Genomic DNA, 24,069 nt, shown 5'->3' on the forward strand with positions numbered 1-24,069 from the left:
GTGAGATTTGTGTCGGGCTATTTGGGCAAAATACGATCTCGAAAATTCGACAGACTTCCTTCTATAGTTTTTGCCAGAAAATTTGCAAACGAAACGAACAAAAAAGTTCCTTTGTCGTTTGCAGGATTTTCCAAGTACTTGGCTCATTTGTCCGACCTCGGGAAACAATTTCCTAATGGTCACTTTAGAGGAAGTGCAAGCATGTGTCAAATATGCCACATCGACTACACGTTTATAGGTCAGTACGCTCTTTGAGCAGACTTTTGAAGACAGGGACAGAATATTTGTGCTAGGTGGTGTTTTTTTTCTCATACAAGTGTCAAATTTAACCAGCCATTAAATACAGAATTTTTTGAACCATCTGAAGGATATTGAGTTATTTACTGAACCATCTGAAACATATTTTCACCTTAACTTATTTTTCTGAAAAGCTTTGGTGGTTATAAAGTTACGCGCGGTTGGTGCATATACAAAACAGTCCAATACAAAATGGTCCAAAAAATCATGAAATGCAGGAAAAAAACAGTGCAATACAAAACAGTCCGGTTTAAGGTCGCCGGTGGGCGCGCTGCGCGCGCGTCGCCGCTTTGCGGCGATAAACGGCTCTAAATTTCGTACTAAGTCCTACCCTCTGTTGGCAAGCTCTTAACCCGTTGGCGCGACTGCGGCGGTCACTAATTTGTTCTTTATGTTTGTTGAACCTAGTTCTTGGCCTAGCGGCTTGTTAAAACCATTAATACTTAGGACTGTTTATCGGACTGCTTTGTATCGGACTGTTTTTTTGTTCATTTTTATACTTTTCCGGACTGTTTTGAATGGGACTGTTTGTACAGACACGGCGCGGTTCTCTCGTTGTATTAAGCGGCAAATAAATCAACCTAAAGCATACAAACTAATAATTGAATCGAGGCTAGCTATTTAGTCTAGTTGAGAGACTACTGAAAACAAAATTTGTCACATTGTAGTTTAAATAGCGTTCGGGAAAACATTTGAAAAACTGACTCTTCATTTTTTGAAAAGTTCATATTTTTTTAAATCAAAGTGGAACCAGTTCTAAACTATTATTTAAAAACCAATTATATTATTGTTAAAACTATCTGTATAAAATATTACTAACTCACAAATCATATTCCATAACATTGACACTTATTTGTAAGTGCTGAAACTACTTGTAGTTTCAGCACCAGAACAATTTGAATAAATTTTAGACTACAACTGTTCTCCTTCTGGATAAACTCCAAGAACTAACTCGTAAATACCAGTATACACTAGATCTATTGAGACTAGGAGATACAAGAGTAAGATTAAGATTGGTATTAGACTAAGAAGTTGCACAAATCCATCCGGCCAAAAATAAGATAGCGTGACGAACTGACGTGTACCTTATCTGAAATTACTCTATGAGTACTACATCCAACATAGATCAAACGGCTACTTAAAGGATTCTGTGTTTTCAGTGTTTCGCCCTGATAGGTGCAGTCTTGTTTCTGACTTGATTGTCAGTTCATGTTCTTCGATATCAAGCAAACTCAAATTTGCAAGACCAAGTCCCATCACTTAATAGCAGGAAAATTCTCATTCAATTTAATTGTCTTGGTCGATGTATCAATTATTAACGCATTGGTCAATATAGTTTCTATCTCTTTTACTATCAAAAAAAAGTATGGTTATGAATGGGTGTGAGCAGGAAAGAACCAACCCATCTTATCAGAAAACTGACCGAATCTCACCGTCATTATGTTGAGTTTGAGTCCAATTTTCCTTTTAAAACTTTTACAGTGAAAAACATAGTTTCTAATATTTCGTGGCTTCCGAGAGAGCTCATAACACCAATTTTGAAAGATTGAACAAAATTTCAGTGACTTTCCCCAGTTATGGCCGGGGTTGAGGGTAAGTTTGTTTTTAGGCAGAACTGAGACAATGAATCGCGACTTCGTCTACTTGGCCAGAAATCTGACAAAGATGCACGAGAGAATTACTCTGCCCGATGGTCGATGGACTTCAAAGGCGGCTGAACACATGGAACTGCTGTATGAAATTTCTAGAGAGACTCTTGAAAAAATTTTGTATATGTTTCGAAATGACTACGTGGCATTTGGTTATGATCCACATGATGCAAGGGAATTTATCAGACAATGAAATCTAACACGTTAGTTTTTGGAATTCTTTTTGCCAATAACCACAACACAAAAAAAAAGATGTAAGCCAATTTTTGGAAAGTTTGAGATAACATCCATACTGGAATTTTGAGTTTGGAAAAATTTTTACAACTCTGTTTTTCTCTGACCATTGTAAGCTCTGTGACAGTTTTGTGCGATGTAAGTTTGCCATGACTATCATTTTCGTCGCGAAGCTCTACGTCGTGCGGCCATTGTCTACAACATGTGAAGCGCGCCTTGATGCCGGAAAAAAATATCGTGATGATGGGCCGCCCTCAGCAGTATACTCTAAGTTGCTTCGATTCTATATCCGTGGAGAATTGATTCATTCCAATTGCGGAATCTTTTTATAGTCCGATTCAAAACTAGAAAAACTTACGGTTCTTTTACGGGTTATACTCTCATCTGAATGTCCGATTGGCACATAAGTTCCTCTCTAATCAATACATTTCGAGTTACTCAAGTCTATGAGAGAGTATTGCAAAGTTTCTTTCTGAATTTGAATTGTAAATAGTGATAGCTAATGTAACTTTTAACTTTCAGTCAATTAGTCATTTCTTTGGCATGAAAGTTACTCGTTCTTCCGGTTTACAACAAAAAATAGTCCTCAATGAAGACAAATTGTTTATATTTTGGCTTCGAGGCGCACCAGCTGGAGATCTTTCTCGGCTAGGTCCGGAATGTACTTGTTGCTGTAGAAGGTGTTCTCCACATGGGCTATTCGGACATGTTCCCTCGTATTGGGGTCCATGGCCCTGTCCAGGTTGTGACCATAGATTGAGGCCACTTTAGTGGGAACAACTTTGCTACTCTCCTATAAACAAAAAAAACAAGGATAGCTGGTTTCTGTGCAAGTAGCACAGAATGTTCCGACCATAGTCTTAAAAAATACAACGAAGTTTTTCAAGTTATTGTCGTTTTTTTCCGGCTTCGTGTGGTAAATTGAGCTGAACAAAAAACTGGAGGTTAGGTACATTCGAGAGTCACAGTAAAAGAAGCATTTTGAAAAACAATTTTTCTGGAAAATTACTTGAAAAACAAAAAAAAGTTTTGCTATTTTTTGAGCACGAAACTTTATTCGCTCGAAATTTTGAAAACTTGATATTTTTGAATTTTTTTAAAGTGGTTACAATCACGACTGTAGGATTAAATATGATATATCACTCAACCCAGTCTGATTATTATGTGTGGTACCTGATTTTGCGTTAAAAAATCAAACAGACCCAAATACAAAGTTCTTTCCCATTTCAATGGTCAGAACAACAAATGAACAGGTGCATGGCATGTTAAGCTCACAAAAATATGCGCAGGCACCAACAATCTGATGTTTCTGTCAGAAATTTGTGTATAGTTTCCCGCATCTGCATTTTTTTGAATTCGAACTTTGGTTTTAGGTTGCCCAATTGTTTTATTAAGTACCATGTCGATTCGGGATGAGAGGTGTCCAGCTAAAACTGAGGTACCTGCTTGATAATTTTTGAAATTGTTGTTCTGATGGAATGAGTAATTTCAAACCTACAAAAATTAGGTTTCCCCCAAATCCTTACTGGTTCCTCTGATGAAGTTTTTTGAGAATTTGTAATTTTTCCAAAATTAACACTTTTCATATAAAGTTTAAAGCGTATCGGCTTTTGCACAGAGGTTTCAAACAAATCTATTGCCACGATTGTACCCTTGCTATCAGATTCAAATATGTCGATTTCGAAAAGAGTCAAAAAGTTTCAAGAAACCGACAAGGAATCAAAATAACGATTCTCTAAAGGCTCATAATTTTTTGTTGGAAAAATTAGACATCGCCGCTTTTACAGGGGCAATGCTCTCAGAACCATTAAACCCACAATCTCAGATCTCTGATGGTAGTTTTTGAGACAAGTCAAAAATTTCATAAAAACTGTTAAAATACTCATAATTTGACTTTTAGGACACCATAGTTTACTTTTTTGTTTGTTAAAAAATTTGGTCAAAGGTGTTTATGAAGGCTAGGTTCTCACAATTCATCCTTTCCCTTGAAATCTAAACTTCGAATTTTGTAGAGTAGTTTTCGAGAAAAGCCGAGAAGGTTAAAAAAAACGTTCAAAACTCACAAATGTAACTTTTGCAAAGACGATAAGTTTTTGGTTAAGAGTTTTGGGCCTTTTTCCAGCTCTACCTTAGAAATATTTTCAAATTCAATAATTGAAACTCTATTCTAAATGACTTTCATTGTTATAAACTGCATAAAAACAAGTCAGCGTGCACAGGTGACCAATTTTTTACAACATTTCTTGCAAGCAAAATGGCGTGTGAACAACTTTTGAACGCTTTATTTTGTAACTTTACGAGGAAGTGGGAAACTGGAAAAGAAACGACTTTTAGTTGGATAATTTTATTGATGGGATAATTTTGTTAAATTTTTTAGATAACGTTTTTGATTAGAAAACCAGGGAGTGGGAGGACTTTGCATTGGTACTCCTTTTTCAAAAACCGGTAGAGTAGTTTCTAAGAAAAAGTAAAATTTTTGAGAAATGCTTCACAAAAAATCACAAAAATGAGCGCAAGCATCACCAATCTGATATTTCTGTCAGAAACTTGTGTATAGTTTCCCGCATCTGCATTTTTTGAATTTCGATCTTTGATTTTACTTTGCCCCAAATCCTTAGTGATTTTTCTGATGAAGCTTTTTGAGAATTTGTAATTTTTCCAAAAACAACAGTTTTCATACAAAATTTAAAGCGTATCGGCTTTTGCACAAAGATTCCTCACAAAGCTGTTGCCACGACTGTAGCCTTATTATCAGATTCAGCTATTAGTTTGCGAAAGGAGTCAAAAAACTTCAAAAAACCGACAAGAAATCAAAATGACGACTTCTCTAAAGGGTCATAATTTGTTGTTAGAAAATTTAGACGTCGCTGCTTTTACAGGGGAATGCTCTCAGAACCATTAAACCCACAATCTCAGATCTGTGATGGTAGTTTCCGAAACAAGTCAAAAATTTGATAAAAACGGTCAAAATACTCATAATTTGACTTTAACGAGACCATAGTTTACTTTTTTTATTTGTTAAAAAATTTGGGCAAAGGTGCTTATGAAGGTTACATTCTCACAATCGGTCCTTTCCATTGAAATCAAAACTTCAATATTGGTACGGTAGCTTTCAGGAAAAGCCAAAAATTTTCAAAAAACGTTCAAAAGTCACAAATATAACTTTTGCGAAGACGATAAGTTTTTGGTTAAGAAATTTGGGCTCTTTTCCGTCTCTACCTTAGAAATTTTTTAAAATTCAATAATTGAAATTCTGTTCTAAGTGTCTTTCAATGCTGTAAATTGCATTAAAACAGGTCAGCGTGCACAGGTGAACAAATTTTTACAACATTTCTTGCAGGCAAAATGCCGTGTGAACAACTTTTGAACAGCTTTTTTTGTAACTTTACGAGGGAGTGGGAAACTGGATAAGAAACGAGTTTTAGTCGGATAATTTTTTTTGGATTGGACATTTTTTTGATTTTTTGGTTAATGTTTTTGATAAGATAACTTTTTTGGAAAAAGTAGCCGCTCAAATTTGGGAGGTTAGTTTATGAGAAAATGAAAAAAATCTAAAACAGGGGAGTGGAAGGACTTTCCATCGGTACTCTTTTTTCAAAAACCTGCAGAGTAATTTCTGAGAAAAAGTAAAATTTTTGAGTAGTGCTTCTGAAATCAAATTCCTTAAAAAAATGATAAAAAACCTGATCCAAATAGTTTTTTCTTAGTACCTGTTTTTATCAAACAGGAATTGATGTTTATAATTGGGAGGATGAACTTGTTATAACATTGACCTGGGTCACTGACGGTGGGTGTTTTAATGATTTAACCAATCGGATCACATGGGATGGCCTCTTTTCTGAATTTAAACTGAACATTCCCTTTCTTGAAAATAATGTTTTTTTTTAGTTGCCCACCCCCCTTATAAATTACAAAAAAATGTCGAAAAAGTGTTCATACAGTAGTTTGCATGTAAGAAATGCGAAAATTGGTTCACTTCTTCACGCTACAAGAACCTAAAAAGTCATTATAAGTAGGCTTTCATAAAATGATTTTCAGAAAAATTAGGAAAGGGGGACTAGAAAAGAGCCGAATCCTTTTCATTGTCACATTTTACCCTTCCCACAATTACCCTTTCTTTTTGTTGTTTGAAAATTCCGTATGAGGCTAACCTCCTTGTGAATGTCGAGTCCTTCGTGTTTGGCATGTTCCCTGTCGTCTCTGTGCAGCTTCTGGTTGTACCCTTTAGGCTGATGGAAGATGCGATCATACGAGAACACTTCTTTGGGCTGAAATGACAAAGTGGCATACTTCCTATCGAAACGAAAAAAGCATGAAGCTATATGACTATTTTTCACTCCCCTCCTACAACTTTCAGTTTCATTTTTGAAAAACAACTTAGCCCTTGTCAGTAGCGGATTTAGGGGGGGGGGGGGGCGTCCGCCCCCCTCAGGGATTCGACCCCCTGCCGACTTAAAGGGTCCCCCCTTTGTACTATTTTGAGATATCAATTTTTGTTGATGTAACCTAAAAATTTTCTAAAGGCACTTTGGGCGCCACTGCATACTAGTTTTGAAGGGGCGCGCGCCAAAAAACCGCAATTTTTTGGTCAAACTTTCCAAAAAGTGCCTAAAAACGCCCTTTTTGGCATGTTTTTTTTTTTTCAAAATTTTGCCTGCGGTGCAGAAATTTTGGCTAAAATAGGGCAAAGCAGTGCTTTGGGAGAGCTCGAAAAATCAATTTGGTCGACCTAAAAATAAAAAAAGAGTCGATAAAATTTTCGAAAATTTTTTGAAAATCCGCCCCCCTCGAGAAAATCCTACATCCGCCCCTGGCCCTTGTCACGTGTTATGAAATTTGGCAGGCTCTTTTTCCTTCCCCCTCCCCCGCCTGCAATTTATTATAAATCAAAGTACTGTTCAAATTTTCCGATTGTCATGAAAAATGATTTGCAGGCTATTTAGGCCATGAGAAACATACTTGATTTTCATAATCAACCTTGTAAAATCACTCCTTAGACCCATAGAATTGATGTTTGTGTGAGGTGGGGGAAAAGGAAAAAGAGCCATTTGGCATATCAACATAGTGAACAAACTATTCATTGTGAACAGATTTGTTCACCATACATTATACAGGAATCTGACGCGCTTGTCCATCAAAACTATAAAAATCTGGTGGCCACATCTATACAGAGAGATCTACCATCACGGAAAGAATTGCATTCAGTGTATCATGGCCGGTAAGAACCTAAAAGTTTTACTAGGGACGAACAATACGGAGAAATTACCGATTCTGACCCAACCAAAGGAAGAAGTAGATTTGCGGGCCCATTGGACAAGAGTTGGGGTAACTCAAAATACCTTTTGTTATGCATTGATCGCTTCTCAAAGTTTCCGTCTGCAAAAGTAGTGAACAACACCGCGGCTTCTTCAATTTTAACTTTCATGACAGATTATTGCCATCGTCACGGTTTTCCAAAGTCTAATAGAGCCGACCATGGGTCATGTTTTACATCGTTCGATTTTAGAAACTTCTGCGAGAAGAATAACATTAAATTAATCCTATGTACGGTCGGGGTTTATAGATCCAATGGAGTAGTAGAAAGACTCATTTACACTGTTAAAGCTAAGCTACTGGCAATGTCGTTCAACGATCCAAAACCATGTTTAAATACGGCAATTGATAAAATCATTTGGAATATCCGTTCGACGAAACAATCATCCATTGGATGCTCTCTTTTCTCAAAACTTTTTAATAGCTCTCCCAATACGTTCTGGAAATCTTTGGTCTCTCACGCGATTAGTTTAGATAAGGGGAAGTCAATCCTATCAAAGGACAGAGCATAAGACTGGGGAGCTGACGACGCGTTTGAAGACGGCTATCTGGAAAACAGAGCAATGGAGGAAAGAAGGTACGAGAGCGACCCTGCGGACAAAGCAGACAGAAATCTCCAGCGAGCCCCATTGTCAAACCCTTTCAGCCAAGGAGGTAACTGGTTTAGGAGAACAGTTAACAGGAGGGAAGGCGAACCGTACTTTAAACCACGTGGGCGTACACCTCTGTCGGACATGAAGCATACGGTCACATTAGACAACGGACACGTGATCAGAAAAACTTTTAACAAAATCCAACCGTCAGCTCCTAGGATATTTTCGGCAATACCGAATTCGCTAATTAATAATAATGATTTAGCAGGCAAGCGAAAAAAAACTCCCCCTCAAAGAGACCAGATTCAAATGTAGGAGGCCCTTCAACGAGTTACACACCAACGGGAGGAAAGACAAACAAGAGGAGGAGAACCAACACCACGAGCACGAAAGGTTCAAAATTCGACTTTAATAGCTTAGATTCTTCGTTAGAGTTAGACCTTTGGGATAAAGTCATCGATGACTACTTGGGTACAAAAGCGGAAATTGTATGTAATACACCGAATGTTAATTTACATAGTGATTTAGATCAGCCAAGAAGTACCGTACAAAGCCAAGCAAACACAGACAACAATCACTATACCAACGGGCACAAGCCTTGACCCAATTCGAGTGGACAGCTCTCCGGAGAAGACAGTGGAGACACCAAGAACTCCGATATCCATCAAACACCGCGCAAAAAGGAACCCAGGTCCCCCAAAATTTTACGGAGACAGGCGTTTTATCGATCAAGTGACGCTTGGAATGGAGACCAACAGTGCAGTAGACTCCGACGACGAACCTCTAATTACGTTCTCCAGCGCAAAGAGTCCACGATCTAAATTGACTTACTGTACGGCGTCCCCTTCGGATTATCTGACACCAATTGAAGATATACCACGCCACACAACACTGGTAGCGGAAACCACACAAGGACCCTTTTCAGCACCCCCCTCTCGAACAACAAAGGCCGCATGTGTAGCATCTCCATTGGTAGAATTAAACTCTGGTAACATTATATCTTTTTATTTGCTCGAGCTTTTATCCATTGGATGACCCATTTTTTTTTATTTAGTTAGTGATTTAGTTAGTTTGCCTTAATTATATAAATGCTACACAACCCCAGTTGTACATATCATCTTGTACATTCAGTGTTGATATCTGTGTAAACCTGTCAGTAGCCTGCATATATTACCATATAATCACCTCCATTGTAATTTGTACTCTCTGTAAATGCCCATTGGTGCTAAACGCGGTTACAAATCGACGAGCGGGCAGATATTAATTTTTGTGCAGTGGGGAATGTTGTGATTTAGTATTTTAGTATGTTATAACCTTGACCTCTATTATCTAATCAAGTACCAGTTAATGTTCACTCTACGAAGTCCAGTGGACTTCGAGTCACTAGTTGCTTTTTTTACACTACAGTCAGTTTTAATTCACACATTACTTTTTACTCTCTTTTAATCTTAGTTAGATACAATAGTTACCAGTGGTAAACACACACTTTTATTAATTACCTTTTTGAAATTCAATGGATACGGAACCCAAAAATCTTCCTCATAATTCATTTTCGTTTAATTTTCTTTTTCGAGTTAGAACCGAAACATCGAAAACAAATCATTGAATTATTGTTTTGCAACAGTTACTTAAAAAACAAATTTAAACTAAGAAAAAATAGCTGAAGGTTCTGTGTGCGGTAAGTTTATCAAATTATCCGTATAAGAGACCATACTGAATTACCTTATCCGTTCGTTTAGTACTGAAGCGTTATTCGTACTGAAATATTATACGCACCGTTACGTTATACAAATTGAAACAACGTAATTTACTGGAAACTCCGATAACTCCGACTCAGATTTAATTTTAAAATGACAATTCACAAACTGAACTTAGTAAATTTCGACAAGTTAAACCAAGCGGCCATTTACAAAACTTATTCGGATTAACATAATCAAAAAGAAGACTACCGGAATTTTATTGAGCTCATGAACAATCGATCTGGATCAGTCAGTGACAACAATAGGCAAGATGCAGCTACCTTCATAATAACTAATGAAAAAAATAAAGAGAGGTTGTCCTCATTCTTTATAACTGAAAGTTTAACTCTAGGGTCAAGAAAACAGCTCGAATAAAAACTAAAACCCTATGAACAGTCACTATAGGTTTTTAATTTTTTTTACCCCTATCGAACTTATTATTTATCGAAGAAATTACCACCAAGTTTAGCCCAGACATGGCGGATGCTTGCAAAATACTGCCAATACTAAACAAACAAGAAGCTAAACTCGGCGTTGATGCCTTTTTTTAAACTCTTTTAACAATATTTCGGGATCTAGAGCAGATTTTGCGGTGCTCAAACTGAACTTGTTGGTGAAGGATTTAAAAAACACTTCAATAATAAACACGGCATTTTTCTTTTACTTCTTTTTCTTCGTACTTTTGTTTGCAATTACTGAAGTAATTTTTCCAGATCATACCATCTAATTATCATACATCCTTAATAATACATCCTTAATTACATAATAAATTGCCTTTTAAGTTTTATCAGAAGTATTGTTTGAGCCACAACATTAGTCTTAACGATTTTCTAGTCCACAACACTAGTCTTAGCAACCCTATAAGCGACATAAAAAATACTCAAAAAAACAAAAAAAAACAAACTTCCGAGGCTGCAATCAAAATCCCCATCAATTTTTTTCATTATACTAAAGGCTTTCTCCAATAAATTAAACTAGTTTTCTGCAAACCTCCGTCTTTTTTTTAAATTATTGAAAAAGTTACTATGCGTAGTCTTAACTTGTTTGATTGTGTTTTTTTTGTGATAGCGTATGTTGCTCCCTGGCCTCATTTTTTTAATGTGCAGGATTAAGTTAGAAAGATCTTTAAAAATTGCCTTGTCACCACAGTCGATCAAAAAACTTTTCCTACAAATGCAAGAATAACACAAATGAACGCACTCGTTATCAGTCACCTACATTACCCTGCCATCCTATTAGCTACAAACTCTGCAAACTTATCAATCTCGTTTGAAAAAGAACTCTGCACAATCACAACGTATTTTAATCGCCCAGCTAAATACGGCTCATCATCTGATCTTAAATTAAATCCCAATATAATACCAGTAGAATTTTTTCTTAACTAGAAAATAGTTTATCGTTTTTGTAGAATTAGACATCTCTCGAAATCAGCTTGAGAAAATTTTTTAAATGAAAACAATCACTATTTTTTTGAAAATTTTAATGGGCAATACATTGCAAACTACTCTTTTTTTAAGAAGTCAATAAGAATTTGGGCTCTTTTTCCTCAACCCCCCCCCCCCACCCCCCACCTCACACGAGCTTCAATTTATTAGTGTAACGAGGATGAGTATGTAGTGCAAATATGTTTTTCGTGGCCTTATTAGTCTGTATGTAGATTTCATAACAATCCGACAGTGTGGTCAACAAATTTACATGTAGTGGGGGGAAAGGAAAATGAGCCACAATTTGGAACAATTTACATGATGACTAAATCAATTTCAAAAACATCTTCACTTAAAGAAAGGCAAAATATTTATTAAAAACTATTACTGGTTGTTACTTAAAAAAAGCGAACGGTGGCAACCTATTGAAAATCTAAAACAAAAATTTTATATTTTTTGTAGTATTTCCGTAAGATTGTACCAATTAAACGCCAAACAAATTCCTATGACAATAAGGACGGTCGGGAAAAACTCAAAATGAGGTTTGATTTCAAAGTTTACAGAATAATTCGTAACATTTTTCCCCATAATTCGAAAAATTCGTTTTCATTCACAAGTTTTCACGATTATTTAGCAACTGCGGAATATAAGCATGAGAACAACTATCTTCAAACTGAACATTTTTTGTGAACAATTCAATATATCAAAGCTTATTGCATTAAGTAGTTGAGGCTGAACAGAAAGACATTTCATCAACTAAACGGCCAAAAAACTAAATTATGCAAAAACCGAAACAAGAGTTAATTTAGGTCAAGTCTTAGTTCCTAAGGTTGAAAGGTTTCTTAGTTTTAAGTAACGTTTTTGCTAAAAACTGACCCAAAAAATTCTATATGAAATGACTAAATTATGAAACAGACGCATAGTTAGCCGCGCTAACATCCTCCGCCCCCAAAGGAGCGAGAACGGGTGCGAGTTTCACGATCGGACGGGTGTACTCGCCGGTTGCCGATCTAATAACGGCGGATCGCACTATGCCGTCGTTACCGTAGTTCAATGACTTGACTCGCGTTAACGGGTTATGGCATCTTAGTCTATTGTGCTCAATCAACTAAACGAGATCTCCAGTTTTCAAATGTGATTCTGGAGAAGAAAACCATTTCGCTCGTTTGTTAAGCATTGGTACGTACTCACGGAGCCAGCGACTCCAGATGGCATTTGCACAGGATTGCGCTCGGGCGTAGCGCTTTCAATGATTGAAGTTTTGCTCGAAATCTAGTGGCAGAAAGGGAATTGCGCGGTGTCCAAGTAGGAAGTGATTCGGCGCTAATGCTTCGAGATCGAGAGACTGCTCAACCAAACAAAACGTGGTCACGAGGACTTCCTCAGTGAGTTTTATTGTTTCCAAAATATCATAAAAATTCTTTTGGTGCCCCGTATGGGCCTTTCCCACACACCTCCATGATGAGGAGCACTGGGTGGATTGAATTTCCAGGCTAGGCCTTTGTGAGCAAGCAGAACAGGTGCATGGCCCTTCCAGTTCTCAATGCACAAAATCAGCTCTTTGGCCAAGCCAACGAAATTCGTGCCAATGTCCGACCAGATGACGGAATGCGTTCCCCGCCGAGCAATGAAGCGTTCTATTCCCATTACAAAGGAACTTGTATCCATTGACGGAACAACCTCTAGATGAAAGTCACGTATCGTCATACACGTGAAAAAGAAGCCCCAGCGTTTCTCTGAGCCTCTTCGAATCGTTACATGGAACGGGCCGAAGTAATCTACTCCGCAGTTCGGGAATGGTGGTTGTCGGTAACCCAGTCGCTCGTGCGGAAGTTCAGCCATCATTGGCGTAATTACCTAAGCTTTTCGTTTTCGGCATAACACTCAATGATATTCTATTGAACGGAGGGCAGTACGTAGCCCCAATAAAACGTACTTAAATTGTATAACAGTACGCAGGAAAGCAACACTTTGCTGTTGATTCTTTTGATGAATGAAATTTAAAAGCATCATCACGACTAGATATCGGCTATCTAAAACGATGGGATGCTTAAGGTTAAATTCAACATCAGCGAGACGGCGATTATGGCCAGTGGAACGGACTAGACCACCAGGACCGATGAACAGCGAAAAAGAAGCTATTCGGCCAGACTTCTTAAGAGATTGTTTTTTGTGAAGTGCGTTGACTTCGAGGGGGAACTACTCCGACTGATCCAGAACAAATAGCTTTTGCTTAGCTAATTATAATTCGGATGGTTCGGTAATCAAACGAGATGTGCAATTTTGACAGTGATGAGGTGATAATTTCAGCTTGAACGTGGCAATTTTTTGGAGTTTCGGAAAAAACTAAAATATTTCCAGACAAAAACTGAATTGGTGGTTTTCGATGTGCAAGTAAAATTTGCAGCTTTTTCAAAACCTTCATTCAAATCATACACAGGTCCTTTGAGTCGAATGCTGGTGAGAACATCTGAATGAGGTTTGAAAGCCCAGTCTTTGGTTTTCGAAAAAATGGACTTTTTACCCAACCGTTTTCTTTCAGAGCCTTAGCAGTTATTCCGTGAGTACCGGTATCTGCTGGATTGTCACCACTGGACACATGTAAACACTCATCATTTGTGGTGGATTCGAGACCCGATCAGCCCCAAAGACAGGCAACTTGCTGGTAGAGTTCAACCACTGCAGTACGGTAGTGCTATCTGTCGACATGTATGATCTTTCCATTTTTATTTTTAAAGATTTCTTGATTTCAAGTCTCAGACGGCTGGCCAGTTACGCTGCTTCAAGCTTAAGGATTGAAAAGTTTTTCATCGATGCTACTCAAGTTTTTCCAAAAACAAAAGTTATTTTGGCTTCATTTGAGATGAAGGAGTGACCGCGCAGGAAAGTAAACCAGCGAAATACGTCAAAATAATCAGCTCTGTTTGGTCAACTGGGGCGTCGAAGAAACAACAAGAAAATTTTAGTCGGCCAAGTAATGGTAAGGCAGTATGCCACTCTATGAACTATTCTTGAAGTTCACCTGACACTGGTTCATCCCACTGTCGGCGCGAGATACGCCAAATAACCTTCAGTAAAAGCCGGTCACGAACGGTTTACGATGCGACTAAACCGAATGGGTCGAAATCGAGGAGACGTAACTTAAGACGGTGCGCTGCGGAATTGATTTTGTTACTTATTTGTTCACGACACGACTAACGTTTAAGGTATCATTTTTATTATCCCACTTTAAACCTAATACGTGTGTTGCAGTGTCGTTTAGGTTTAGTTCTTTTACAGAGTCAATCTTGCTGTTCTCTGAATTTATTTTTTCTGCTAAATCTGGGACATGGCTGACAATTTTGGTTAACTTAAAACTTCCTAGACTCAACAAACTTACAAGTTCTTTGCTCAAGTTTAGCGCTTCGTTCGAATCAGCGACAGAACCTAAGAAATCATCCATATAAAAGTTATCTAGGACAGCAGAAAAAGATGCTGGAAACTTGGCGTAATTATTTCTTGCGGTTTGTTGGAGCGCGAGCACCGAAATTGGGATGTGTGTATTGAAAAACGTTTACCTCACTTGTGCGTTCCTCCCACCACAAAAAACGCTACGACGGCTGGTCAGCTGGAATGACTCCTTCTTGATGGAACATTCCTTTACTGTCTGCTGATACTGCAAACTTATGTTGTCTGAACCGGAAGAGCACTCTCAACAAGTTCTGCAACAAATCGGGCCCTTCCAAACGGAACTGGTTCAAGGATACACCATGAAACTTCGAAGCACCGTTTAAATTTTGCCTGATCTTTCCAAGTTTATTCGGGTTAACCACTGGATGGTGGGGTAAATACCACTCGCCGTCGGTGCTCGTGTTCAACTAATTTTATTCCATAGGAACGATATTGCCATTTCCAAATCGTCCTGAATAGTTTAGTTTTACCGCAAAGTTTTTCAGGTCAGATCTTTTTCGAGCCGCTTTTCCAAAGACTTGGGCTGGGCAAACGCGGAGTTTTAGTTGTTGGCAACTTGACATCCTTATCGATCCAAAGCATACCAACGGAGTATCGAGTTCCGTTACGCGAAATAGTCGAATCAAGCTATTTTAGAGCTTGCTTGTCTGATGCTGAACGCGGATCGGCTGATTTATAAGTACCGTAGGACTCAAGTTCATACCAACTTTTGACTTGCTCTATAAGAGAATTGTCTTCAACACTACTCTTGAAACAGTGAGATGAAAAACCTAAAGATGATGGTAGATGACCACTGAGGACCCAACCGATTGATAAGCGTACCGCAAACGGTGATTTTCGGCTTTTATCGCCTTGAGTTTCTAAAGGTCGGTTGGCGTGAAAACAGTCTTGGCCTCAGATCATTTCAACATCAGAGTATTGGTACGTCAAGGAAGGCACTGGAGCCAAATGAGGATAATTTTTTAAATTTCACTGAAATTCATGGTATCAGACCCTAAGTTTAAATATATCTTGACAAAAAGTCGTGCGTGGAAATTGTGTGAATTGGATTCATTAATACCCGAAATTACTATTTCTACTTGTTCCGTCGTTAAAACTTGTTGCGAATTTATTCCACTGACAACGAGGTTCATTTTTCACCGGAAATTTTAAGTTTTTCAGCAAGTTGAGCGGAAATCTATGAGTGAATGCAAGCAGTATCAAAAAAACAAGAGTTTTAGAGCTGGATGTGTTGCTGGACAATTTCAATTCAACGATTTGAAGAAGACCTTCAACACGAAAAACGGAAATGGCGCAAGTATCTTTAAATTTTTCCACTTCGAGACTAGCGGAATTCGAAGAAATTTTTCCTTCAGCTGGTGACTTTGTTGAGCCTTTTGCGGGGTATATTCTTTCGGTTCCGTGAAGGAGCGCATTGTGAGTGCTGTTGCAATCAGGCTTGTTGCACTTTCTAGATTTTGGGCATTTTCAAAACGTATGGCCTGATTGCAGACAGGAAAAACACAACTTCTGCTCGGCAGCAAACTTTGCTCTCTGAGTTGGAGTTTTCTCTTTGAAGACTCTACAAGACAAGACCAAATGGCATGTTTGCCATTGCAAACTACACAGGACGAATACTGTTGATTGGGCTTTTTGTCAGACATTTTTGAATTAGACGACAAAATTTTTGTAACTGTTAAAGAAGGGCCAGCGTTGTCCTAAATTTTATGACTTCAATTGTTGGGATCGTTAGCGTGCGTTCACGCATGCGCCTCTGCCTTTTCTGCCCGCCAGTCATTGAAATGGAGCAAAGATGGTTGGTAAAGACTCCTTTTTCACTGTGTGAAGAGCCCATGATTCCTTAATGTTGAGTGGCAGTTTACCTAATGCTTGGTTCAACAAAGCAACACCTTCCAAATTCTGGATATAGGAGAGTGACTTGAACACGCCAACAAGGTTTGAGATGGTAGAAGCAAAACTTATAATGCTGTCGGAATTATGCATCTTCAATGGTGGGAAAAAAACTTAGTTTTTCAAGATGAGCATTATTTACGGTTTGTGGCTGGCCAAATTTCCAAATAAGAGTTTTCAAGGCATCTTTATGCATAAAACCGGAAGACGCAAATTCAGTGAGGGCATTTTTGGCTTTCCCAGTCACAAGAGTTTTTAAGTGTGTCAACTTGACGTCATCGCTCAAATAGGCGGAGTCGACAGCGCTTACAAACCGGCCGAACCATTCATGCCAATGTAAAGGATCACCGTTGCATTGAGACAATTTCAATTCTGGTAGCGGATTTTTACGGTTCATGGTGATAATCTCAGCGAGGTCTTCGATAATAAGAGATTTTTGTCCGTTAATTGGCGGGTAGGGCGGCTTGTTTCGATCAACGTGATTGTTGTCATCAACGTTACAACAATTGAATCAGCCATCTCGAGGATCCGAAACCTGATACTCAGACTCCGGCTGGTAGAAGACGGTTCCACCACTGGTTAATGGAAAGTTCGAATTCGTGTAATCGAAAGTCGAATCTGGCATGTTTCTAATTTTGACTTTCTTTAGACGGCGGTAGAGCTAGAGTTTGACTCTGTCTAGTTTGCGCGGTTTGAATGAAACCAACGGGTAGCACAGTAGATTTCTTAGACGTTTGCGAAACCTTCGGAATGTATTGAGTGTTAATTTGGATTATGTTTTTTTTTCAGATCTGGGTTACAAAGACTTTCTGATATTGGTTTTTACCTTCATCCAATTGACTAGTCGAGACAGATATCGCCGGTTGGAAAAACTGGTTAACCGGGTTAACGCAGAGCGGTTTTAAACCAGCAGCACTCGGTGACGGTTCGGTTTTATGTGCAGAATGAACTTCTTTGGTTGTTTTGTTCACCCAGCTTTCTGTCATTTTATTTGCGGCAAGACTCTCCTCGGGCAAGTCTATCGAACTTGTCTTCTCTACTATGTCTTCAAGATTCGCACTTTCAGTTAAAGTATCTTCGGCCAATTTGAATCGAATTTTTTTAGCCAACTCTTCCATTTTAAAAAAATTTTCTGCTGTTTCAAGCAAAATTTAGCTTCATTTTGTCGCTCTATTTCTTCACGGCGCAAGGTTGCAATTTTCAGCTCTCGACTCCTTTGGCTAGAAGTCACTGACGCAGACAAATACTTAGAAGATTCTATAATACTTTTGTGTGATGTGGTTGCAGAGCTTCGTGATTTAAAACTTTCAAAGTGGCTGAGGGTGTGTTTGGTGTCAAGATACTGTCGGGCTTTAGTTAGAAATGCATCGTTTCTCTGTGTTAAAAGCTCTAACCAAGGTTCCAAGGCTGCTTTGTCGGATTCTCGTGATGTTAAAAAGAGGATTTCTTCATTTTTGAAGACGGCTTTTTTCGAGCATTCTTTACACATTTGAAGCCCTTTTTTGATTTTAACAGTGCGGTCTTTCCTCTCAATGGCCTCAAGTATGCACTCATGGTTTATATCTAACTTTTTTTCAAGCTTGGTTCCAGCTAGCGTGAGACGGTTGATCTCATTGGCACCATCGGACGCTATTGCAGGCGGAGACTAGAAAACGTTCGCTGTAAGCGAAAACGGATCGGCAGCCATCGTACAAGAAATGACTAAACTGAGCTTCAGATAACCCCTGGGAGCGAAACCCGAGGTAAGAAATTAGCACAGTATAATCAACTCGGAAAAAATTCTGGCGGAACGGAAGAATTGCTATGAGCAACTTTTTCTGGCCTACTAACCTAAGGTTAACAGATGAAAGATGCTAGCGTTTCGTTAAATTTATTTTCAAATAAACTAAAGTAAATTCAACTGACAGGGTAAACGAAAAACTAAATTCGTTTAAAATTTATGCAAAGACTTTGAAATAAAACGGACAACTTGTTTTATGTGGACCTTCTGAGCGCCCATTTTAGTTTACTTCCTTTTGAAAGTTTTTCGTTGAATTTTACCATATTTCTTTTTTCGTTTGTATTTTTCAACAATGGTTTTCCAAATTTTGGCTGTGTCGTAAAATAATGGTTGAAGTTTTCAATTCGAGACGAGAAGCTCGATGCAAAGCTTTATATTGATTTTGAACGGTTTTGTTTTTGCATTTTTTTGAGAAACAATATGGTTTATAATTGAAATAGTTAAAGGGGCAGAATCCTGTAAAACGATTAGAATACTGTCTTGGCCCTCTCGGTGACAATATATGGTTGCAGTTATTCGGTTTCTATAATTGTTCAATAGTCAATTTAATTGCAAAGCGGACAAACATTGAAACTTGTTGCCCATATGCTTACTTATAGAATTGTTGATTAAGTCAGGCCACAAATAACATCATTCTAGGAAGCTAACTGTGGATTATTGTGTAAAATATATTGCACTGTTTTCTTTTGATTTTTTGCAAAAAAACTCAAAGAAAATCCTTTTTTAGCTGAACTAATTCTTTGCAATCTATCTCTCAGCTTTCGGCGTTGAGCTTGTATTGCATAACAAAGAGAGCTTGCTCCTAAGATGAAAGCCATTATAGTTGTTGAGAACGGTACAATAAGTTATTTTATGGTAAGTTTTAGACTCTTAGAAAAAAAGTAATTTATAACAATGTCTTTGGGTGAACCGCACGATTACGCCTATGTGTGCACGGTACTGCAAACCAAAAGATTAAGGGTTAAAGCGGTCGTTTACGGACTGAAACGTAAACGGGCGCGAACGGAAGCGGACAAGTTGAGTGTATTGATCTGAAAATCAGACAACCCCTAGGAGCAAAACCCGAGGTAAGAAATAAATCCAAACCAACACACACAACTACGGCGAAGAACGGGCAGTGACGTTGGGGGAACGTTTTTGGGGTCGATATGCGTCGTTTTGCTATCGGGCCGATCAAAAATCGGTACTAGTAGGGTCGAGTTGAGTGAACTGCTATAAGTTTCAGACAACCCCTAGGAGTAAGACCCGAGGTGAGAAATCGGCTCAAGCAACTCACTCAACAAAAGGAAAGTCGGGCGGAGGCAACAATGTTTGATGTTATAGAACATAAATATCCCATATTTTGGTGTTTTACTTCGTGAGGGGCAAAAAAGTTGAAGTTGGACTGAAACTTTTCTGATGTACACAAAGATTTTTCTGCTTCCCTTAAAATTTAGTTGTGAAAACCCTTTAGCACTTAATTCTATGTTTTTTAATTTTTTGTTCAGGTTATGCTAACAAGTATTCGAGAGTTAATGTAGGTTTTGGATCGATTTGTACTTGAAATTCATTGTAGAAAAGTTAACTGCAAAAAAAAGGAATTAAAATTTAACTTTCTTAAAATTTTTGCTGTTTTTCTACGTTTTTTGCCTCGGAACTTTTGGTCTTCGATGTCGTAGTATATCTCCAGAATGCGGCAACTGATGCTTTCTTCCTTCTGATTAAGATTCAGCTACCACTGGGATAAGACCTTGGGTGACATGGAATACTTCGGGTTTGATTTTCAAGTCTCAATTTTCTGATTCGAATTGCTGATTCGGAAGTTCTGGGGTGATTGACGGGACAGCGATCCCGCACCATGAAACTTCGGTGCGGTTTGCAAAGAATAAAGTAACTCCAAGATAGCGTAGTAACTTGCGTAGTCAACTTTTCTTTGGAAAAACCTAAGTTTTTCTCAATAATCACCCACCTTTTTTCCGACAAAAATTTCTTTTTTCATCGAGCAAAAAGTCCTTTTTTCCGTTAAAATTGCCTTTTTCCCCAACTTTTCCCGAGTCACGTCACCAAAATATTCCTATGACAATAAGGATGGTCGGGAATAACTCAAAACAACCTTAGAATTCAGAGTTTACAGAAAAATTGGTAACATTTTTTCCCATAATTCGAACAATTCTTTTTTATTCACAAGTTTTCACGATTATTTACCAACTGCGGATTATGGGCATTTGAACAAATATCTTCAATCTGAACATTTTTGTGAACAATTCAATATAGCAAGTTGAATATAATAAGCAGTATAACAATTTAATATAATAAGTTGAGGCTGAACACAAAGCAATTTCATCAACTACGGCCTATAAACAAGAGTTAATTTAGAGCCTATAAAAACTAGAGCCTATAAAACTAGAGCCCATCAACTAGAGCCTATAAAAACCGAAACAAGAGTTAATTTAGTTCAAGTTTTAATTCCTAAGGTTAAAGGGTTTTATTAGTTTTAAGTAACATTTGTGCTAAAACCTGACCCAAAAAGTTCTATATGAAATGACTACAAGATAAAACAGACCCATAATTAGCCGCGCTAACCAAACATGTTTTTTTTGCTGAATTTGAAAATCATAATAATAACAGTATGACTTCCACTTGTACATTTGAACATACTTTCAACTGGCAAAAAAATGTATTTTTTTTCTCAATTTTTTCCTCTGAAAATGGGATGGCATGAGCGATGGAGAAGCATTCGGCCAGTAAAATTAAAAAGTTCGTTTTCACTCCTCCCCACAACCTCACACGAGCATGATTATTTTGGTGTTAGGAAGGGTTTTGCAAGGTTGCCATAAATAGAAGGTAAAACAAACAGAAGCCCTATTTTTTTAGAAAGATCATCTAACCCTTGTTTCAATCTGCAAACCCTATGTTTATGTCATTAGTGTTCGGTTACGAACACAACTAAAAAATTTTGAGAAATTAAAATTTATTTGTGGTTTATGGGGAAATGCTAGTCATACATTTTCCATATATGAAAAATACAAATCATATACCTTTCATGCAATTTTCTGTACATATGGAATTGCATGAAAAGTGTATGATTAGCGTTTTTCCATATATGCAAATTGTATGACTAGCATTTTTGGTCAACCCGGGTGCTACAGCTACAGGTTAATACTCCAAACGAGTAGTAATTCAAATACTTACTTCTTTCTTGTAGTTGTAATAGGAGATCTCTTTGGGGTACTGTCTCTTAGGGGGGACATAAGAAAAGGCAGACATGGCCGAGGGGGGCATGGCCGTGGCAGGGTCTACTTGCTTGTCCGCTTTCATTCTCAAAATAATACCAAAAAATTTACGAATATCAAACGCTGTCTAAATAGTTTAGTATAAATTATCAGTATCTATTTAGCAAACGAGAGTATTAATTTTTATGCAAACTCAGACTGATTTGTGAAAAATGCACGTGCTTTTAAAACAACGTTTGTTGATCTTCGTTTTGGTTGAATGAAAACAATACGCGTTATGTACTGTAACTTGGCTGAGGAAATGTTATAAAACAGTATATCGCATCACTAAAACAGACTTGTATCGAGTAGATCAAGGAAAACTCGTATTAAATTCCAAAGCCGCTTTTCTATTTTATACAGCTTCTTAAAAAACCTTTTCAAAAGATTTCTGAAAACTTTATCAATAATGAAAAAAATGCTTATCATACAATTTCCATATATGGGAATTGTATGATAAAGGTTTTTTCAAAAAACAAAAACCTCAATTTTTTCATCACACGACTGTTTTATTAGAATCAAACAGCCGCAGAAATTAGTTTAAACCTTTCTTCTATCATTTTTCAAAATTGTATGAAAATTGTATGACAAGCATTTTTTCCATACACTTGATGTATGGAATTGTATGATAAGCATTTTCGGTGTATGGAGGTCAACCCGGGTTCCCACAATTTTAAAATAAAGCTGTTCAAAAAATTTTTACACGGCATTTTGCATGAAAGAAAGGTTGTGAAAATTTGTTCACCTGTTCACGCTGACACGTTTTAATGCATTTTTTTATTATGAAAAGTCATTTTAAATAAGTTTTCATGTATTAAACTTCCAAAAAAAATTGAAGAGGGGGACTGGAAAAGAGCCAAATTCGGTATCGTATCGAAAATCAAAGCTATTTTTACCCTTCCTTCCGACAGATATTTGTGTTTTTAGATAGGTTTTTAGATATTTAACCCACATACCATTTTTGTGACAATCGCAGCACGTGAACAAAAGTAAAAAAAAAGTTATAACTAAGCTGATCCGGGTCGAGGTCCGTGACTAATTTTTCGACTTTGGCGGTCGCGGAAATGTTAATTCCGAGACCAAAAATTCAGATATTGACAGGTTTTTATCTGGAAATTCCGTATCTCGGTAGCGATGGTCAAAAATTTAGTCGAGGCGCTCCAAAACTAGTCGCGGCGGTCAAAAAATTATACGCGGCATGGTCGAAAAAAAAATCGTGGCAAAAAGTCCAAAAAATAAGTCGCGCCGGTCAAAAAATTAGTCGCAGCGGTCAAAAAATTAGTAGCGGCACTAAGTTTTTGACCGTCGCGCCTTTTTTTCGACCATGCCGCGACTAACTTTTCGACCATGCCGCGACTAACTTTTCGACCATGCCGCGACTAACTTTTCGACCACCGCGACTAACTTTTCGACCACCGCGACTAATTTTTCGCCCGCCGCGACTAATTTTTCGGCTATGCCGTGAAAATTTTTTCGAACAACCGCGACTAATTTTTTGACCACCGCGACTAATTTTTCGACCGCCGTGACTAATTTTTCGACCACCGCGACTAATTTTTCGACCGCCGCGACTCACTTTCTTTCGGTTGCGAGGGTCGCGCTTAACTTTCCTTCAGTCGCACCGGTCGCGGACACATTGTCTCGGTCCGCATAGTCTAGAAATACCAAATTTCGATCGCGGCAGTCTGGAAATACCAAAATTTGGTCGCAACCGTCTGATCATGAAACCACAACCTCAACCCAGGGAATGGGAAATGGTAGAACAGCCAAAGCGTAATATCGTAATTCGGAATCCAAAATAATCCTAAAACAAAAGTTCCGTCTGAATTTTTTTATCGAATTTTGCTATTAATAAATTTTTTCATAGCTTATTGACCATTCAGTCCCCTCTCAAGTTTAAAAAAAAAACAGCCGAAAAAACAGCCAATTTATCAAAACAGTTTTCGTTTTTTGTTAGTAATTTTCCAATTTCTTGCTTTTAAAAATTGCATATAGACTAGTTAAGCTACTCAAAAAAAAATATTCGTCTTACAAAAACACGCGTTACACTATCAAATTTTTGGCAGTTTGAGGAGGGAAACATAGGAAAAATTTATCTATCAATCCTCCGGTGGGTAAAATTGTTTGGATGCAGTTTTGCTTAAATGTTTGACTTGAAAAATTCTAGATACAAAAAAAACCTACATATAAAATGGTTCTGTGATATGTTACATTCAACTAATTTTCCGGCACCTACGCTATTAAAAATTGCTACAAAGTCAAACTAAAATGTAGGATTAGGTCAAACTAAGTAAGAATAAGAAATGTGTTTAGCATGTTTAGCTTGTTAATCACGCATATTTTCATTGAATTATAAAGAAAAAACAAAAAAAAACCTGCTCGTATCATGGAGAAGCACAGAATTTTTTCACTACCTTTTATGATCTATGGATTAGTGTTCGCTTTTAAA

At 37.7% G+C, this 24,069-nt stretch overlaps 1 protein-coding gene across 1 annotated transcript; it reads right to left on the reverse strand.

Annotated features, from left to right (window-relative positions):
* Positions 1-2,645: 2,645 nt before the first annotated feature.
* On the reverse strand, positions 2,646-21,847 carry LOC134839005 (cilia- and flagella-associated protein 90-like). The gene is made up of 3 exons (XM_063854382.1): positions 21,541-21,847; positions 6,332-6,448; positions 2,646-2,973 (listed from the first exon to the last, which is right to left on the reverse strand). The coding sequence occupies exons 1-3, from the start codon at positions 21,664-21,666 to the stop codon at positions 2,785-2,787; spliced, it is 432 nt and encodes a 143-aa protein (XP_063710452.1). The 5' UTR covers positions 21,667-21,847; the 3' UTR covers positions 2,646-2,784.
* Between the last annotated feature and the right edge of the window lie 2,222 nt (positions 21,848-24,069).

This window comes from Symsagittifera roscoffensis, chromosome 2 (genome assembly GCF_963678635.1).
Source record: "Symsagittifera roscoffensis chromosome 2, txSymRosc1.1, whole genome shotgun sequence".
Lineage (NCBI taxonomy): Eukaryota > Metazoa > Xenacoelomorpha > Acoela > Convolutidae > Symsagittifera > Symsagittifera roscoffensis.